General features: G+C 47.3%; 3 protein-coding genes across 3 annotated transcripts; 1 reads left to right on the plus strand and 2 right to left on the minus strand.

Annotated features, from left to right (window-relative positions):
- Positions 1 to 10,696: 10,696 nt before the first annotated feature.
- Positions 10,697 to 11,107, minus strand: LOC134383280 (histone H3). Its single transcript, XM_063104172.1, has one exon. The coding sequence runs from the start codon at positions 11,105 to 11,107 to the stop codon at positions 10,697 to 10,699; it is 411 nt and encodes a 136-aa protein (XP_062960242.1).
- A 996-nt stretch (positions 11,108 to 12,103) lies between these two features.
- On the minus strand, positions 12,104 to 12,626 carry LOC134383010 (histone H2A type 2-A). Its single transcript, XM_063103665.1, has one exon. The coding sequence runs from the start codon at positions 12,594 to 12,596 to the stop codon at positions 12,204 to 12,206; it is 393 nt and encodes a 130-aa protein (XP_062959735.1). The 5' UTR covers positions 12,597 to 12,626; the 3' UTR covers positions 12,104 to 12,203.
- A 322-nt stretch (positions 12,627 to 12,948) lies between these two features.
- On the plus strand, positions 12,949 to 13,439 carry LOC134384882 (histone H2B type 2-E). The gene has a single exon (XM_063106674.1). It carries the CDS (start codon positions 12,971 to 12,973, stop codon positions 13,349 to 13,351), a length of 381 nt encoding a protein of 126 aa, XP_062962744.1. The 5' UTR covers positions 12,949 to 12,970; the 3' UTR covers positions 13,352 to 13,439.
- The last annotated feature ends 85 nt before the right edge of the window (positions 13,440 to 13,524 follow it).

Consider the following 13,524-nt stretch of genomic DNA (forward strand, 5'->3'; position numbering starts at 1 on the left):
GCTTAAGGCACTACCCCATACTGTTTTTTCCTCTCCTTGTTCTCTTTTATCCTTATTTCCCAAGCTTTTCCTGCCCCCATAGAAAATTATTCCACTATGGGGCTTCCAAGCAAGATGGTGGAATAGACGGTCCCCAGCATCACCCTCTCCCACAAATCAACATATTTACAACTATTAAAAAGCAACGACAGGCAAGCTGGGGCCACTGGAGCTCAGAGGAAGAGGAGGAGAGACCTATGGAGTGCATGAAGGCAGGGGAAGTCACGAGGAGAGAAAGAAAGGACGGCTCCAACTGTTTTGAGCCTCAGCCACTTCAAGGCTGGAGCTGGTGAGTGCACGGAGCAGAAGCTGGCAAAAGCCACAGCTGTGCTGTTCGGATGAAGTTGCTTGGAGCCAGCAGTAGAGAAAAGGGCCTTGGGGACCACCAGGCCAGCAAGACTATTAATAGGTTTCCCACAGACCCACATAGGAGTGATGAGCCACAATAACTGAAAAAAAGGAGCCACTCAGAGGCCAGTGAGTCACTGCACGGGACCGGCACACAGCCTGTCCCATGGGAAGTGTTTGAAGCACAGGTGGTCGGGGAGACGGGTACCAGGAGAACACTGGGGCACCCAAGGACAGCTGGTCTGCCATCCAATCAGCCCAGGCCCACTCAGTGGAAATGGGTCAGGAATATGGAACTGCAGGGGGTGCAGTGTGCTGAAAAGACTCAGGCCCAGACCAGAGTTTTTACACGAGAGGTGCACAAGATCTCACGAGACCCAGATGTACCTATAACATCAACCATTAAAACCTAAACTGCACAAAAAGCCTTCCCCAGGGAATCAGCAGCAAAGCAACAATTTAGCTCAATCACGGGGCTCAAGTGCTGGTCCCCACAGGAAGTTCCCCCATTTTAGAAGTAAGCAAAGGACAACAAATTAGTTCCAGTGCAGAGTTTAAGTGCTGGGAACAGCAAATAATCTAACACGGAACTGAAAGAAAAAACAAAATACCCACAGACCAGAGACAAAGTTTGATATTAACTAGTAAAGGTGTAACACCACCAAAGAACACCTATAAAACCTAGAAGGACTGGAAATCCCCTGGGCTACCAAGCCAGGGAGGGGGGAGGGCTGGGGGACTCGGCCGTGCCCCCTGACACCTGCAACCAGTCCCAAGGGTGGGGAGCCGAGGACCTCAGCCACGCCCCACTGATACCCACAAACAGCCAGCAACGACCACCCCACCGAGCTGCAGCAGGAACTGCCCCAGGATCCTGAGCTGGGGGTGGGGGGGTGATGGCTTCAGCCACACCCCTCTGACATCTGCACCCAGCCCAGCAATGATCGGGCCACTGCTGGAAGCCCCCTGGTCTCCCCTGCAGGAATGAGGTGGGTGCTACAGGCCTCAACCCCATCCCTCCTCCTTCCTCCTTTGCTCACCCTATTTCCTTCCCCTTTCCCTCTCCACCTCCCCCCACAACTGCTCCACAACATCATAGAATGTAAAAAATACACGTTAATAAATAAACTTTAAAAAAGAAAAAAATTTATTCCACTATGTTTAAGGTATCTTTTTGTTCCTATGTATATTGTAAAATATATCAATTATTTTAATTTACATAAATAGTATTGCTTTCAATCTCATTCCATTCATTACTATATTTCCCTCAGAACTATGTTTTTAAGATCCGTCCTTGTTGTTAGGTGTTGTTATGATCTGAATGTATCCCCCCAAAACTTAATTGCCAATGTGATAGTATTAAGAGGTGAGGTCTTTAGGAGGCAGAGCCCTCATGAATAGGGTTAGTGACCTTATAAAAGAGGTGTGAGGGAACTGTTCATCCCTTTTCCACCACATGAGGACCTACAGAAGGCACCATCTATGAGGAACAGGCCCTCACCAGACACCAAATCTGCTGGTGCCTTGATCTTGGACTTCCTAACTTCCAGCACTGTAAGCAATAAATTTCCATTGTTTATAAACTACCCAGTCTAAGGCATTTTGTTATAGCAACCCAACAGACTGAGACAGGTGTCCATTTAATCTCTTACTGCTGCAGAATACTCCATGGAATTATCTACCACATTTTTTCTGTCCACTCCCAGCGATGAATGCACACATTGTTTCCAATGTCTCATCATCCTTATCATGTTCCCTGATAAACCTGTGTGAGAATTTCATTTGTATAAGTATCTAGGAACAGAATTGCTGGTTCCTGTAATGCATGTATCCTTAATTGGCCTAAGAAGTACCAGGCTGCCCTTCAGAATGGCTTCCCTGGCTCACAGCTTAAAAGCAGGGCACCAAGCATCTAAGCCTTACATACTGGCCAACCAGTCATTATTTGTCACCTTTCCCAGGGTGATGGAGATGCAAAGGATTACTCAAAACCCAATCTCCAGAGCAGTGAGAGGCTCAGAAGGGGTTAATCCCAGGTAATTCCTTCAAGAGAGAATTCCTAGGAAATAACCCCAAATCAGGTTTTCTCTCTGTTTTTTATTCTCCAGGCAAGGAAGTTACAGAAAAGGAACACAGGTAGTTACAAAAAGAACAATGAGATAATTGTCATAGCAACACTTAGTTCCCCAAGAAACAAAGAAACAACTGACAGCGAGATGTGGAACCTCTCCCAACCAACAACCTTGAAGCTTTAGCTCACACACTTTCCCAAATTAGGCATCTGCCCTTAGAGCAAGCATTTTTGTTGTGTTACAACTTTTTTTTTTATCTACAACAGAGACTTTAGTCCTGGGAAAGTTTTCTGTTTTTCCCAGGCTTAGCATTTCTTTGAGTTGGGCCCTGCGAAATACATTTGCTTTATTAATGTTGGTATCCTCCACAATTATTCAACTTTCCAATGTTTGCTAGACTATCCAGTATAAAGTGATGTCTCATTATTCTTTCAATTTGCTTTACTCTGATTCTAAATCTTTATGAGCATCTCTACATATGTAGTTAGATTTGTGCTTTCTTTTCTATAATCCACCTGTTCGTATCATTTCTCCTACACTGTTTACAGAGTAAAACCTACTTCTCCCCAGTTTTGCATTCAAGACCCTAAATATGTTGGCCTCAAAGTCCCTACCACTGAAAATTCATTTCTCATTATGGGCCTTGGTCAACCCTGTGGACTGGCCACCACTCACAATTCTTCTTTAATGTTTCTGGTTCTTCTGCCTGAATTAGACTTCTCTGTCTCAAGTTTTCCTACAGGAATAGCTCCAGAATTTATCTTTCCCTCTGAACTCCAACTCAATCTGCAACTTTCTTTGCCACCTACCACAATATACCTTCAATGATAGTGCATGTCCTCTCACAGAGCCCAAAGGTCTGGTTCTCATTTCTGCAAGCTTGTACACCTGCCTCCAGGTATAAAGAGATGCTGGGATTCCAATTCAACAAAACACTAACAAGTTTTAATCTGAGTTGTGATTTCACTTTGTTCTTTGTAATTTCCTCTATCGTAGTGGTTTTTAGTTGTAGGATAACCCTAACGATTACCTGGTGTAACCTAATGGTTAGCAGGTGGTAAAAACAGTTTAGAAGATGGGAGCCAGAATCTTTTTTTCATGAAACAGAATACGATTTAAAGGTGTATCCCACATGAAAAAAGTGTCATTTCGTACAACTTGTTTCAATTTTAGATGTGTATGAATGTGCAGTAGTTATAAAATGTATATCTTACTGTAATTTGGAGTCAGCAGAAATCAGCTATTGTATATATAAATCGATACTGTATCTCTATATGTAACTATTGCATATATAGTTTTTTGTGAAATTAATCTAATACAAAAAGAAAAGCAAACACAAAACCCAGGCTCAAGTTCCACCTCTGCCATCTGGCTGTGTGACCTGCATTTCCAGCTGTCTCTCCCTCACCAGGCTTAGTTCCTTTATCTATTCAACGAGGGAGAGGAAGCCCTTCCTCCCTCTAAGGGCTATTGTAAAACCAAATGAGAGGAGGTGAGTGAAAGATGAGCCATCAGCCTTCTAGGACACTGGGTATTCTTACTGCCTGGGCCACACATTCTAGAAGCTGATCGTGTGTTTAAAATTATTCACCAATCTTGTGTGTCATTTTTTCCCACATAATTGTAATTGAGATTTATATCAATTATTATTGATATCATTAATATTAATACCAATATTAATGATGCCAATAATACTGATTTATTACTACATGAGGCTCTGTTCTAAGCATTTTATATGAACTATATTGTAGCACATCCACAGTTTTGCTTTCTGTGGTTTTAGTTACCCACAGTCATCTGCAGTCCAAAAATATTAAATGAAAACTTCCAGAAATAAACAATTAATAAGTTTTAAATTGTGAACCACTCTGAGTAGTGTGATGAAATCTCACATTGTCTTACTCTGTCTCTCCCAGGATGTGTATGCCTCTGTATATGCTACCTACCCATTTGTCACTAAGTAGGCAACTGAGTTATCAGATTGACAGATGACAAGAAGGGTGAATACAATACAATATTTTAAGAGAGAGACCACATTCACATAACTTTTTTTATAGTTCATTGTTATAATTGTTCTATTTTCTTACTGTTAATTTCTTACTGTGCCTAATTTATAATTAAACTTTATCATAGGTATGCATGTATAGAAAAAACATAGTATACAAAGAGTTCGGTACTATAAAGTTTCAGGCATCCACTGTGTGGAATATTCTTAAAGCATATGTACTTCACAAGGCCTAGTTTTCCAAAGCCTTGCAGTTTCAAATATTGACCTTGTGGAGGACTGGAAATTTTCCTCAGGCTATAAAGTCTCTGGTGCAAGATAAAGATTTGTGGCACAGCAATGTTGCTGGCTCAAGAACAGACTAGTTGCTGATTGTTATGTTAAGATACTGAGAAATGCTGTAAGAAGGAATGTTTGCTAAGATCAAGCTTTTGTTGATAGCCTTACTGGAATGTCATCTGGCTTGTTTCACTGAAAGTTACCAGCCTATATTGTTAAACTATAACCTCACCTATGTCTCTTCCTGTAACTTCCTGGTCTGGAAAATAGAGAAAAAAGAGAACCCCCAATTCGGGGTTAATTTCCCAAGGAAGGAATGCCTCCTGCTTGAGGGTTCTGGTGGGAGATTAAACACTTTGGGGTCTCTCACTGTTCAGAATAGATGGGCTTTGAGTAATCTTTTGCATCTTCATCACCCAGGGGAAGTGGGGTGACAAATCCATGGGGGGGCAAAGCAACACCCTGGATGTCCTGGAACATATCCCCCACAGAGAAGGGGAGACTCCTATATCTCTTTTCATCCTCATGGCAATCTTGAAGTGGGTGCAATGATTATCCTGTTTTACACATGAGGAAACTGAGATCCAAGTCTTTTCTCTTTGGAGGCTTTTTCTGGTTAAGGATCAGAAGCCCGGGCCCTACCCCCAAGGGGCCTCAGGTCCAATTCATAGCAGTGAGGCCCCCAAGCTTCTGTTTCCCATCCCCTTTCTCTCCTCTGCCATCCTTTCCCCCCTCCTCTTCCTGCTTCTCTTGAGATACACTTCACTCCCTGCTCTTGACTACACCTGATCTGCTACCACATTCTAAAATAATCCTGTCAGCAGGGCTGAATCTGATGTCTTTGGGGATACAAAAACAGTTACTCCTCTCTAGGCCCTCTGTCGTTGGGAACAGATTGGGGGTGCTGGGGGAGAGGGCATAGCTCAGTGAACTCTCTTCTCAGTTACTATCACCAGGATCAGGCTAAACCTGGGCTTCCCAGACACCCTGCCCATGAGCAGTTTCCTTCTCCCTTGATCTGGGACCCACAGGAACCTTGGAAGTTCTTCCCGGAGGTCCCGTCCAGAACTGCTCTTGGTCTATAACTTTAAGTACCCCAAGAGCTGGGGCATTTTGTGCCCAAGTGTTGCTTTGCCTTCCACGGATTTGTCACCCCTTTTCCCCTGGGTGATGGAGCTGCCAAAGCTTACTCAAAGCCCATCTCTTTTGAGCAGTGAGAAGCCCCAGAAAGGGGTTAATATCCCAGAACTTCCTCAAGCATGAGGCATTCCTTCCATTTGGGTTGGGGTTCTCTTCTTGCATTTATTCTCCAAACCAAGAAGTTACAGGAAGAGACATAGGTGAGGTTTTGCTAAATACAGTTTAACAATTTTTACAATAGAAGCTGGTAACATTCAATAAAAACAAGTCAGATGGCATTCTATTAGGCAATTATGTTATCCACTAACAAAGGCTTGATTTAGCAAACATTCCTTTTCCCTCTAGCAGCTTTTTAGTAATTTTACATATCAATTAATAACTTGTCTGTCTTTGAGCCAGCAACCTTGCTGTGTTACAATTCTTGTCTTGCAACAGAGATTCAATAGCCTGGGGGAAATTTCCTGTCCTTTTCAAGGTCAATATTTGAAACTGCAAGGCTTTGGAAAACCAGGCCCTGTGAGTTACATTTGCTTTATAGTATATTCCACACCCGACTCCCTCACATAAAACAAAGTAGAAGGCCAGGTGAATTCAGGTCCCTTGACAAGCATTTCCTGATCACCTATAATGTGCCAGGCACCACTTAGATGCTGGTGCCACAGAGATGAACAAAGACAAATCCTCACCCTGAGGAATCTTGCCAGCCTAATGTTGAGGGTAGGGAATGGGAATGGGGTGATAAGATAGGAGGGGGTAGAGGCAAGGATGGGGACTCAAAGAGATAAAGGCAAAAAGGAGAAAAGGAAGAGAAGGCTCATAGAGCTGAGTCTTGAAGAATGAGCAGGGGTTCTCAGAGTTACAAAGAAGTGGAGGACATTCTGGAAAGAAAAAAATGGAGTGTGTGAAGATGTTGTATACTTGGAGATTACAGATGTCATGTGGGGCTAGAACATACTTGTTCAGCTGGAACATCTGAAACATGGAGAGGTTCTAGGAAACACCAAGAACTAGATGTATATTAAAATAATTTTATTGGGATTTTTTTTAAAATTAGTAACTATTAATAAAGTATCAAAAAGTAATTGAATGTAGCCATTCTAGTAAAAAAGAAAAAAAGTAATTGAATGTTTATTCTGGACCAGACGGGCTAGGGTCTTTCTAGAAACTGTCAATTTTACTATTTCCAACAAAGCTACGAGCAAGTTACTATTGTCCCCATTTTCCTGCACCTCAAGTGTGATGATTGATTGATTCCCTGCTTTCCATATTTCTGCCTCTTTGAGGCCATATTTCTGCCTCATTTCCAAATGTGAGAAGTGAGACCTATAGAGATTCACTTCCTGAAGTCATAGACATGTTATATGGACAAGCCAGGATTTGAACTTGGGTTTATCTAACTCCAGAGCCCATCCTAATTACTAACCCCCACTGCTCTGAACTGCCATGCAAAGGAAGGTGAACTTCATTCTGAAGGGAATGGGAAGGTGGTGGAAAAATTTTAAGCATGAGAGTGATAGGCTCAAAAAAATGTATTTGAAAAAAGATAGCTCTTGCACAGAGTGGAAGTTTAGTGGCAGGGCAGAGAGCCCAGCCTGAAAACTTAATCTGCTAGACCAGACCTAGTGAGAGCATCAGATAAGGCAGGGGTCATGGATGGATGGAGAAAACGTGGTACAATTGAAAGTCAGGAGGTAGATTTGATAATATTTGGTGACTCATGCGATTTGCACAAAGAAAAAGAGGAAGGAACTTCTGACCTGAACAGATGAAGGGAATGAAGGTGTCTGTCAGTAAGATGAGGAATATGGAAGGGAACGAATAGGTTTCAGAAGCAAGATGATGCATACAGTTTTAGAATAAGCAGAGTTTGAAGTGCCTATTATCCATTCAGAAGAACCTGTCCACTAGGCAGTTAGAAATATTGGCATAGAGCTCAGGATAGGGTCTCAGCAGGAAATACCAATTTGGGAGCACTTACCAAAGAGGCAGAAATATGGAAAGCAGGGAATCAATCATCTCACTTGAGTTGGAGGAAGAAAAGAAAACAGCCAAAGCCAGCATGAGGGAAACCAAGAAAACTGATGGAGAAGAGGACATAAGAAGACTGAGATGGGGATCTGGAGAGGATAAGGATGACCAGGAGAGAGTGTGGATGTGGAATATACTATAAAGCATATGTACTTCACAGGGCCTGGTTTTTCAAAGTCTTGCAGTTTCAAATATTGACCTTGTGAAGGACTGGAAATTTTCCTCAGGCTATAAGTCTCTAGTGTAAGATAAAGATTTGTGGCACAGCAAGGTTGCTGGTTCAAGGACAGACTAGTTACTGATTGTTATGTAAAGATACTGAGAAATTGCTGTAAGATCACTTAATTGTCTAATGGAATGTAAGTTACCAGCCTATATTGTTAAACTATAACCCCACCTATGTTCTCTTCCTGTAACTTCCTGGTCTGGAAAATAAATGCAGGAAGAGAACCCCAATTCGGGGTTGATTTCCCGAGGAAGGGATCCCTCTTGCTGGAGGGTTCCAGGGAAGTTAACCACTTCAGGGTCTCTCACTGCTCAGAAGAGATGGGCTTTGAGTAATCCTTTGTGGCTCCATCACCCAGGGGGAGTGGGGTGACAAATCTGTGGGGTGCGAAGCAACACAAAGCAACAAACATGTGGACCCAAAGGACAAGTCTTCTTCCAAGGAAGCAAAGTGGTGTCAACATGGACATATTTTACTACATAGTTTCCTTCTATACACACACACACACACACCTGTCCTCCACTACCTTAAGGTAGAATTTAAATTTGAACCAAGAATGTTTTTCCCTTTTTAAAAACTCCAGGTTCCAGGTAGACTTTTCTTGCGACCAAGCTAGCCATGCAGAAGTTACTTATTAAAGGAAGGGTATTTACTTACCTTGTCCTTAAATATCCTTTAACTCTCATCTGAGAGTAGAGAATGAGTAAGCACAGAAAATTAGATGTTAAAACTTATATTTTAAAAAAAATGAAAAATAAAAAATAGAATCAAAGAAAAAACAAGTAAAGTACTTTCATTTTAAATTCTTATCTTATATTGATGATCTCCCAAATAAATAGATTTGAAAGATTCCTGTGAGTGCAGGCCTTCTGTGTCAGAAACAAATATATTCCTGACTGGATATCAACACCACCACTAAACTTCCTTTTGAGATTCAGTCACAGAGACTTGATGGAATTTAGGCGCTCAGACTGTTGAGGTAAAGCATTGGGATCTTGGGAGCAGGCAGAGGACACAGAGGACTGGCACAGACATCCCCAGTTTCCAGTCTGCTCAGCCACTCCTGGGCCTGAGATGCTGGGTGCAAAGGTGGTGGCCCTCAATCCCTCAGCTCTGAAAGTCACTACTTTGAATTCAGATACAGATTCTACATTGTGGGCCTAAGTAGGGAATGAGGGCCTGCACAGAGATCCAGAGGCATGCTCTAGAAAGTGCTGTGACCCTGGAGCAGAAACAAGTGGCAATCCATAGCAGGAGAAGCCACCTACATTGCTCTCCCTTTTGTTAACACATCTCAAAAAGGCTAAATGGCAGCTTTACAAAACTAAGTTTACTCCTTTTCCTCTCTGACTTCTCACTGATCTCGGTAATAAGTGCTTTTAACCTGTCAACTGTACTGAAACAAAACACAAAACATGCCCTGGCCTCTTTCAAATAAGTGACCTAGGTTAGAAGGTATCATCTAAGACCTATACATCCTCTTGTATCTGAGCCCTATGTAGAGTGGGCTCCGTAAGACCCTGCCCCACGTTGCCACCCATTAAGAAATCTTGGATTTCCCACCTCCCAAACGGTGCAGAAATCATCCCTAAGGCCTCTTTCGTCACTATTTCCTAGGGTACGGAACTTCATCTAGCCATTAGAGGACCCCGTTCTCTGATCTATTACTCTTCCCAAGAACTTGAATTCTGCCCTTTCGCTGGGTAATTCCTCAATTGCCAGGTAACAGAACTCTCCACATCTCTGAAGAAAACATGTAAAGGAACTACATTGTGGGCAGAAAACACAGACACACGTCGCAGCTTTTAGAGAATAAAATGGCCACCCGGAATAGAGTGAGTCACTCTACGGACCAGGGTGGGAAAGGATTCACTTGAAGTCAAGTGTACACCGGCTCATATCCTTTGCCCCACAGGGGGATGTTGTGGTTGGCAGAGAGTGGGGTGCGATGTCCCCTCCGTGCAAGGGCAGCCCGGGCCTCACAGACAACGGACCGGCAGCCGAAGAGCAGAAGCCGGGAGAGGCCGAGGTAACGATTTCCCTCCGCAGCCCAAGAGCCAAGAGGCCGCGCCTGCTGAGGCCATTGCCGCTCTGCGCTCCGGAAAAGACCAGCCCAGGTGTTCCCCCAACCACGAGACCTGAGCGTCCGCTAGCGGTTGCTTCCGGCCTCGGCTCCTTCTCGACTCCGGCGCCCCTCCCCCGACAATTTGCAATGCCGAGCCGCGGCCGAGTGCGAATAGACGCCCCAGAAGAGCCCGACCGGGACGCTGCGGTGTCCTGGCCGTGCCCAAGAAGGCAGCGGCAACCTAGCCAGGCCAGGTAACCAGACCGACCAAACTCTACAAAGCTCGAAACAGCGCCCCAGCAAACGGGCCCAGACCTGGCACCTAGCGCTACACCCGCTGTGGGGAGCCTAACAACTCCCTCCCCGCTCCCGGGAGGTGGCAGCGTGCGCCACGAGAACGCGAAAGATAAGCGGTACAGCCTCTTCCAAGTGCTGCTGTGGGTGGCTCTGAAAAGAGCCTTTGGATGTGATGGAACCTCGAAGCGGCCGCGCAGTTAAGCCCGCTCCCCGCGGATGCGGCGGGCTAGCTGGATGTCCTTGGGCATAATGGTAACGCGCTTGGCATGGATGGCGCACAGGTTCGTGTCTTCGAACAATCCCACCAGGTAGGCCTCGCTGGCCTCCTGCAGCGCCATCACGGCCGAGCTCTGGAAGCGCAGGTCCGTCTTAAAGTCCTGCGCGATCTCGCGCACCAGCCGCTGGAACGGCAGCTTGCGGATCAGCAGCTCGGTGGACTTTTGGTAGCGCCGGATCTCCCGCAGGGCCACAGTGCCCGGCCGGTAGCGGTGCGGTTTCTTCACGCCGCCCGTGGCCGGCGCGCTCTTGCGAGCCGCCTTAGTGGCCAACTGCTTCCTCGGGGCCTTGCCACCGGTCGATTTGCGGGCGGTCTGCTTTGTACGGGCCATGGCCAAGCAAAGCGCGAGCTCGCGAGCACGGCAACAGGAAGAGTAACGCTCCCGCTCCGCCGCAGCGGTCTTTATAGGCACGGGCTTTTCCCGACTGGGCGGAGCAACAATTGAAAGTCCCGCGCTGGCTGTCCATTGGCTGTGATGTCACCCGTCCTAGCGTCACGGGTTGGCTTGGGCACAACCCTCCCTACTCCCTCCCTCCCTCCCTCCCTCCCTCCCTCCCACCCATTCTGCCAACGGTTTTCCTTCCTTGTTTTTCCTCATTCTTTCAGAGTGAAAGTCATTCTTGATCGCGGCTTCGTCAGTTTGCTCCTCAGCCCTTCACTCCTTCAGAGCACGCTACCCTCTTCCTCCCTACACTGTGTAGTCCCCGAATCGAACCTCAACCTTGTCTGTCCCCCAGGCCCCAACGCCTTGTCACCTTCTCCGAGTCCTCCCCGCCGCCCCCCGGTGCTGCTTGGCCGATCGTTTTCCGCCCGTCCGGTGCTTTTCGGTTCGGAGAGTTGTCTGCCCCCGGGGCACAAGATTCCGCCTCCGAAAGCCTAAGAGGAACCCGTATGGCCGCCGCGAAGGCGCCTTTTGACTTATTTAAAAAAATAAACGAGCAGAGCCAGCCCAGTTAAGACCCAGCTCAGCCACGCTCCCGAGAACCGCCCGCTCCGCTACCGGGAGGGGGAGGGTGGTGGTGGTGGTGGTGGTGATACGTCCCTCTCGTTTGAGTGTCGGGCAAACGGCTGCGGAAAGTTGGGAGGAGCGCATTGGGCACCGAGACTTGGCACAACGCGACGAGCACAGCCTACCGCGTTAGCGCTCATGTGGACTGTGGCGCGCCCAAGGTGCTTGGCACCTCCACCTAGCGAGTAAGAGCTAAAGTGCTCAGAACCCGAGAAGCCAAGGAACGGGTGGGGAAGAAACAAGGGTACTCGCCCCCCACTCCGCCTCCGGGATCGGCATTTGCTACCGGAAAACAGGGAACTGGAGTTACTGTAACAACTCTTTTAATGTGAAAAAGTGGGTGGCTCTGAAAAGAGCCTTTGATTTCACAGGTGTCCCCTCGAGACGCGGCCTGGGATGAGCCTCTAAGACGTCAGCCTCACTTGCCCTTTGCCTTGTGGTGACTCTCCGTCTTCTTAGGGAGCAGCACGGCTTGAATGTTAGGCAAGACGCCGCCCTGGGCGATGGTCACTTTGCCCAGCAACTTGTTCAGCTCCTCGTCGTTGCGGATGGCCAACTGGAGGTGGCGAGGGATGATGCGCGTCTTCTTGTTGTCCCGGGCCGCGTTACCCGCCAGCTCCAGGATCTCCGCGGTCAGGTACTCGAGCACAGCCGCCATGTACACGGGCGCGCCGGCCCCCACCCGCTCGGCGTAGTTGCCTTTGCGCAACAAGCGGTGCACCCGGCCCACTGGGAACTGGAGACCAGCGCGGGACGAGCGCGACTTGGCCTTGGCACGGGCCTTGCCTCCTTGCTTGCCACGGCCAGACATGACAGCGAAAAAGGCCCTACAACCAGCTTCTGCTCGGCGACTGAGAAAGTCGCGGTAAACGGCCCCGCTTCACCCTTTTATAGGCAGAACGGCGATTGTCCACGGAGCTCTTTGATTGGCTAACGCATAGCTTTGTCCTGGTGACCAATAGGGTAGCTCAGCCAGAATCCACTCATTTACATAATCTCGTCTCCCTCGCATCGGCATCGCTGAAAACTCGCGAATCAGAACGCAGCGTAACCAGAGCCTTCATTTGCGTACGGCCTCTATAAGTATCCAGTTGTTTCCGGCCGGCCCCAGTCCTACTGCTGTGTTTGCGTTCGTGGTTGTTTCTCTTCGTTCGTTCTGAGCTTTCGCTGCCGCTACTCTTCGCGATGCCTGAACCGGCAAAATCCGCTCCGGCTCCCAAGAAGGGCTCCAAGAAGGCCGTCACTAAAGCCCAGAAGAAGGACGGCAAGAAGCGCAAGCGCAGCCGCAAGGAGAGCTACTCCATCTACGTGTACAAGGTGCTCAAGCAGGTCCACCCCGACACCGGCATCTCGTCCAAGGCCATGGGCATCATGAATTCGTTCGTCAACGACATCTTCGAGCGCATCGCCGGCGAAGCGTCCCGCCTGGCCCATTACAACAAGCGCTCCACCATCACCTCCCGCGAGATCCAGACTGCCGTGCGCCTGCTGCTGCCCGGCGAGCTGGCCAAGCACGCCGTGTCCGAGGGCACCAAGGCGGTCACCAAGTACACCAGCTCCAAGTGAGTCCCTGCCCGGCCGCCTGACTCCAAAGGCTCTTTTCAGAGCCACCCACCTTCTCAGTGAAAGACGCTGTGTGCTCTTCGCCTACCCATTTCCCTAGTTAGTATCCATCTTATTCGCAAGACGGGAGATGAACACAGGATGGGGCTGTGTACTGTAGCTTGAAGGAGAGCTCT

Source organism: Cynocephalus volans, chromosome 8 (genome assembly GCF_027409185.1).
Source record: "Cynocephalus volans isolate mCynVol1 chromosome 8, mCynVol1.pri, whole genome shotgun sequence".
Taxonomy (NCBI): Eukaryota; Metazoa; Chordata; class Mammalia; order Dermoptera; family Cynocephalidae; genus Cynocephalus; species Cynocephalus volans.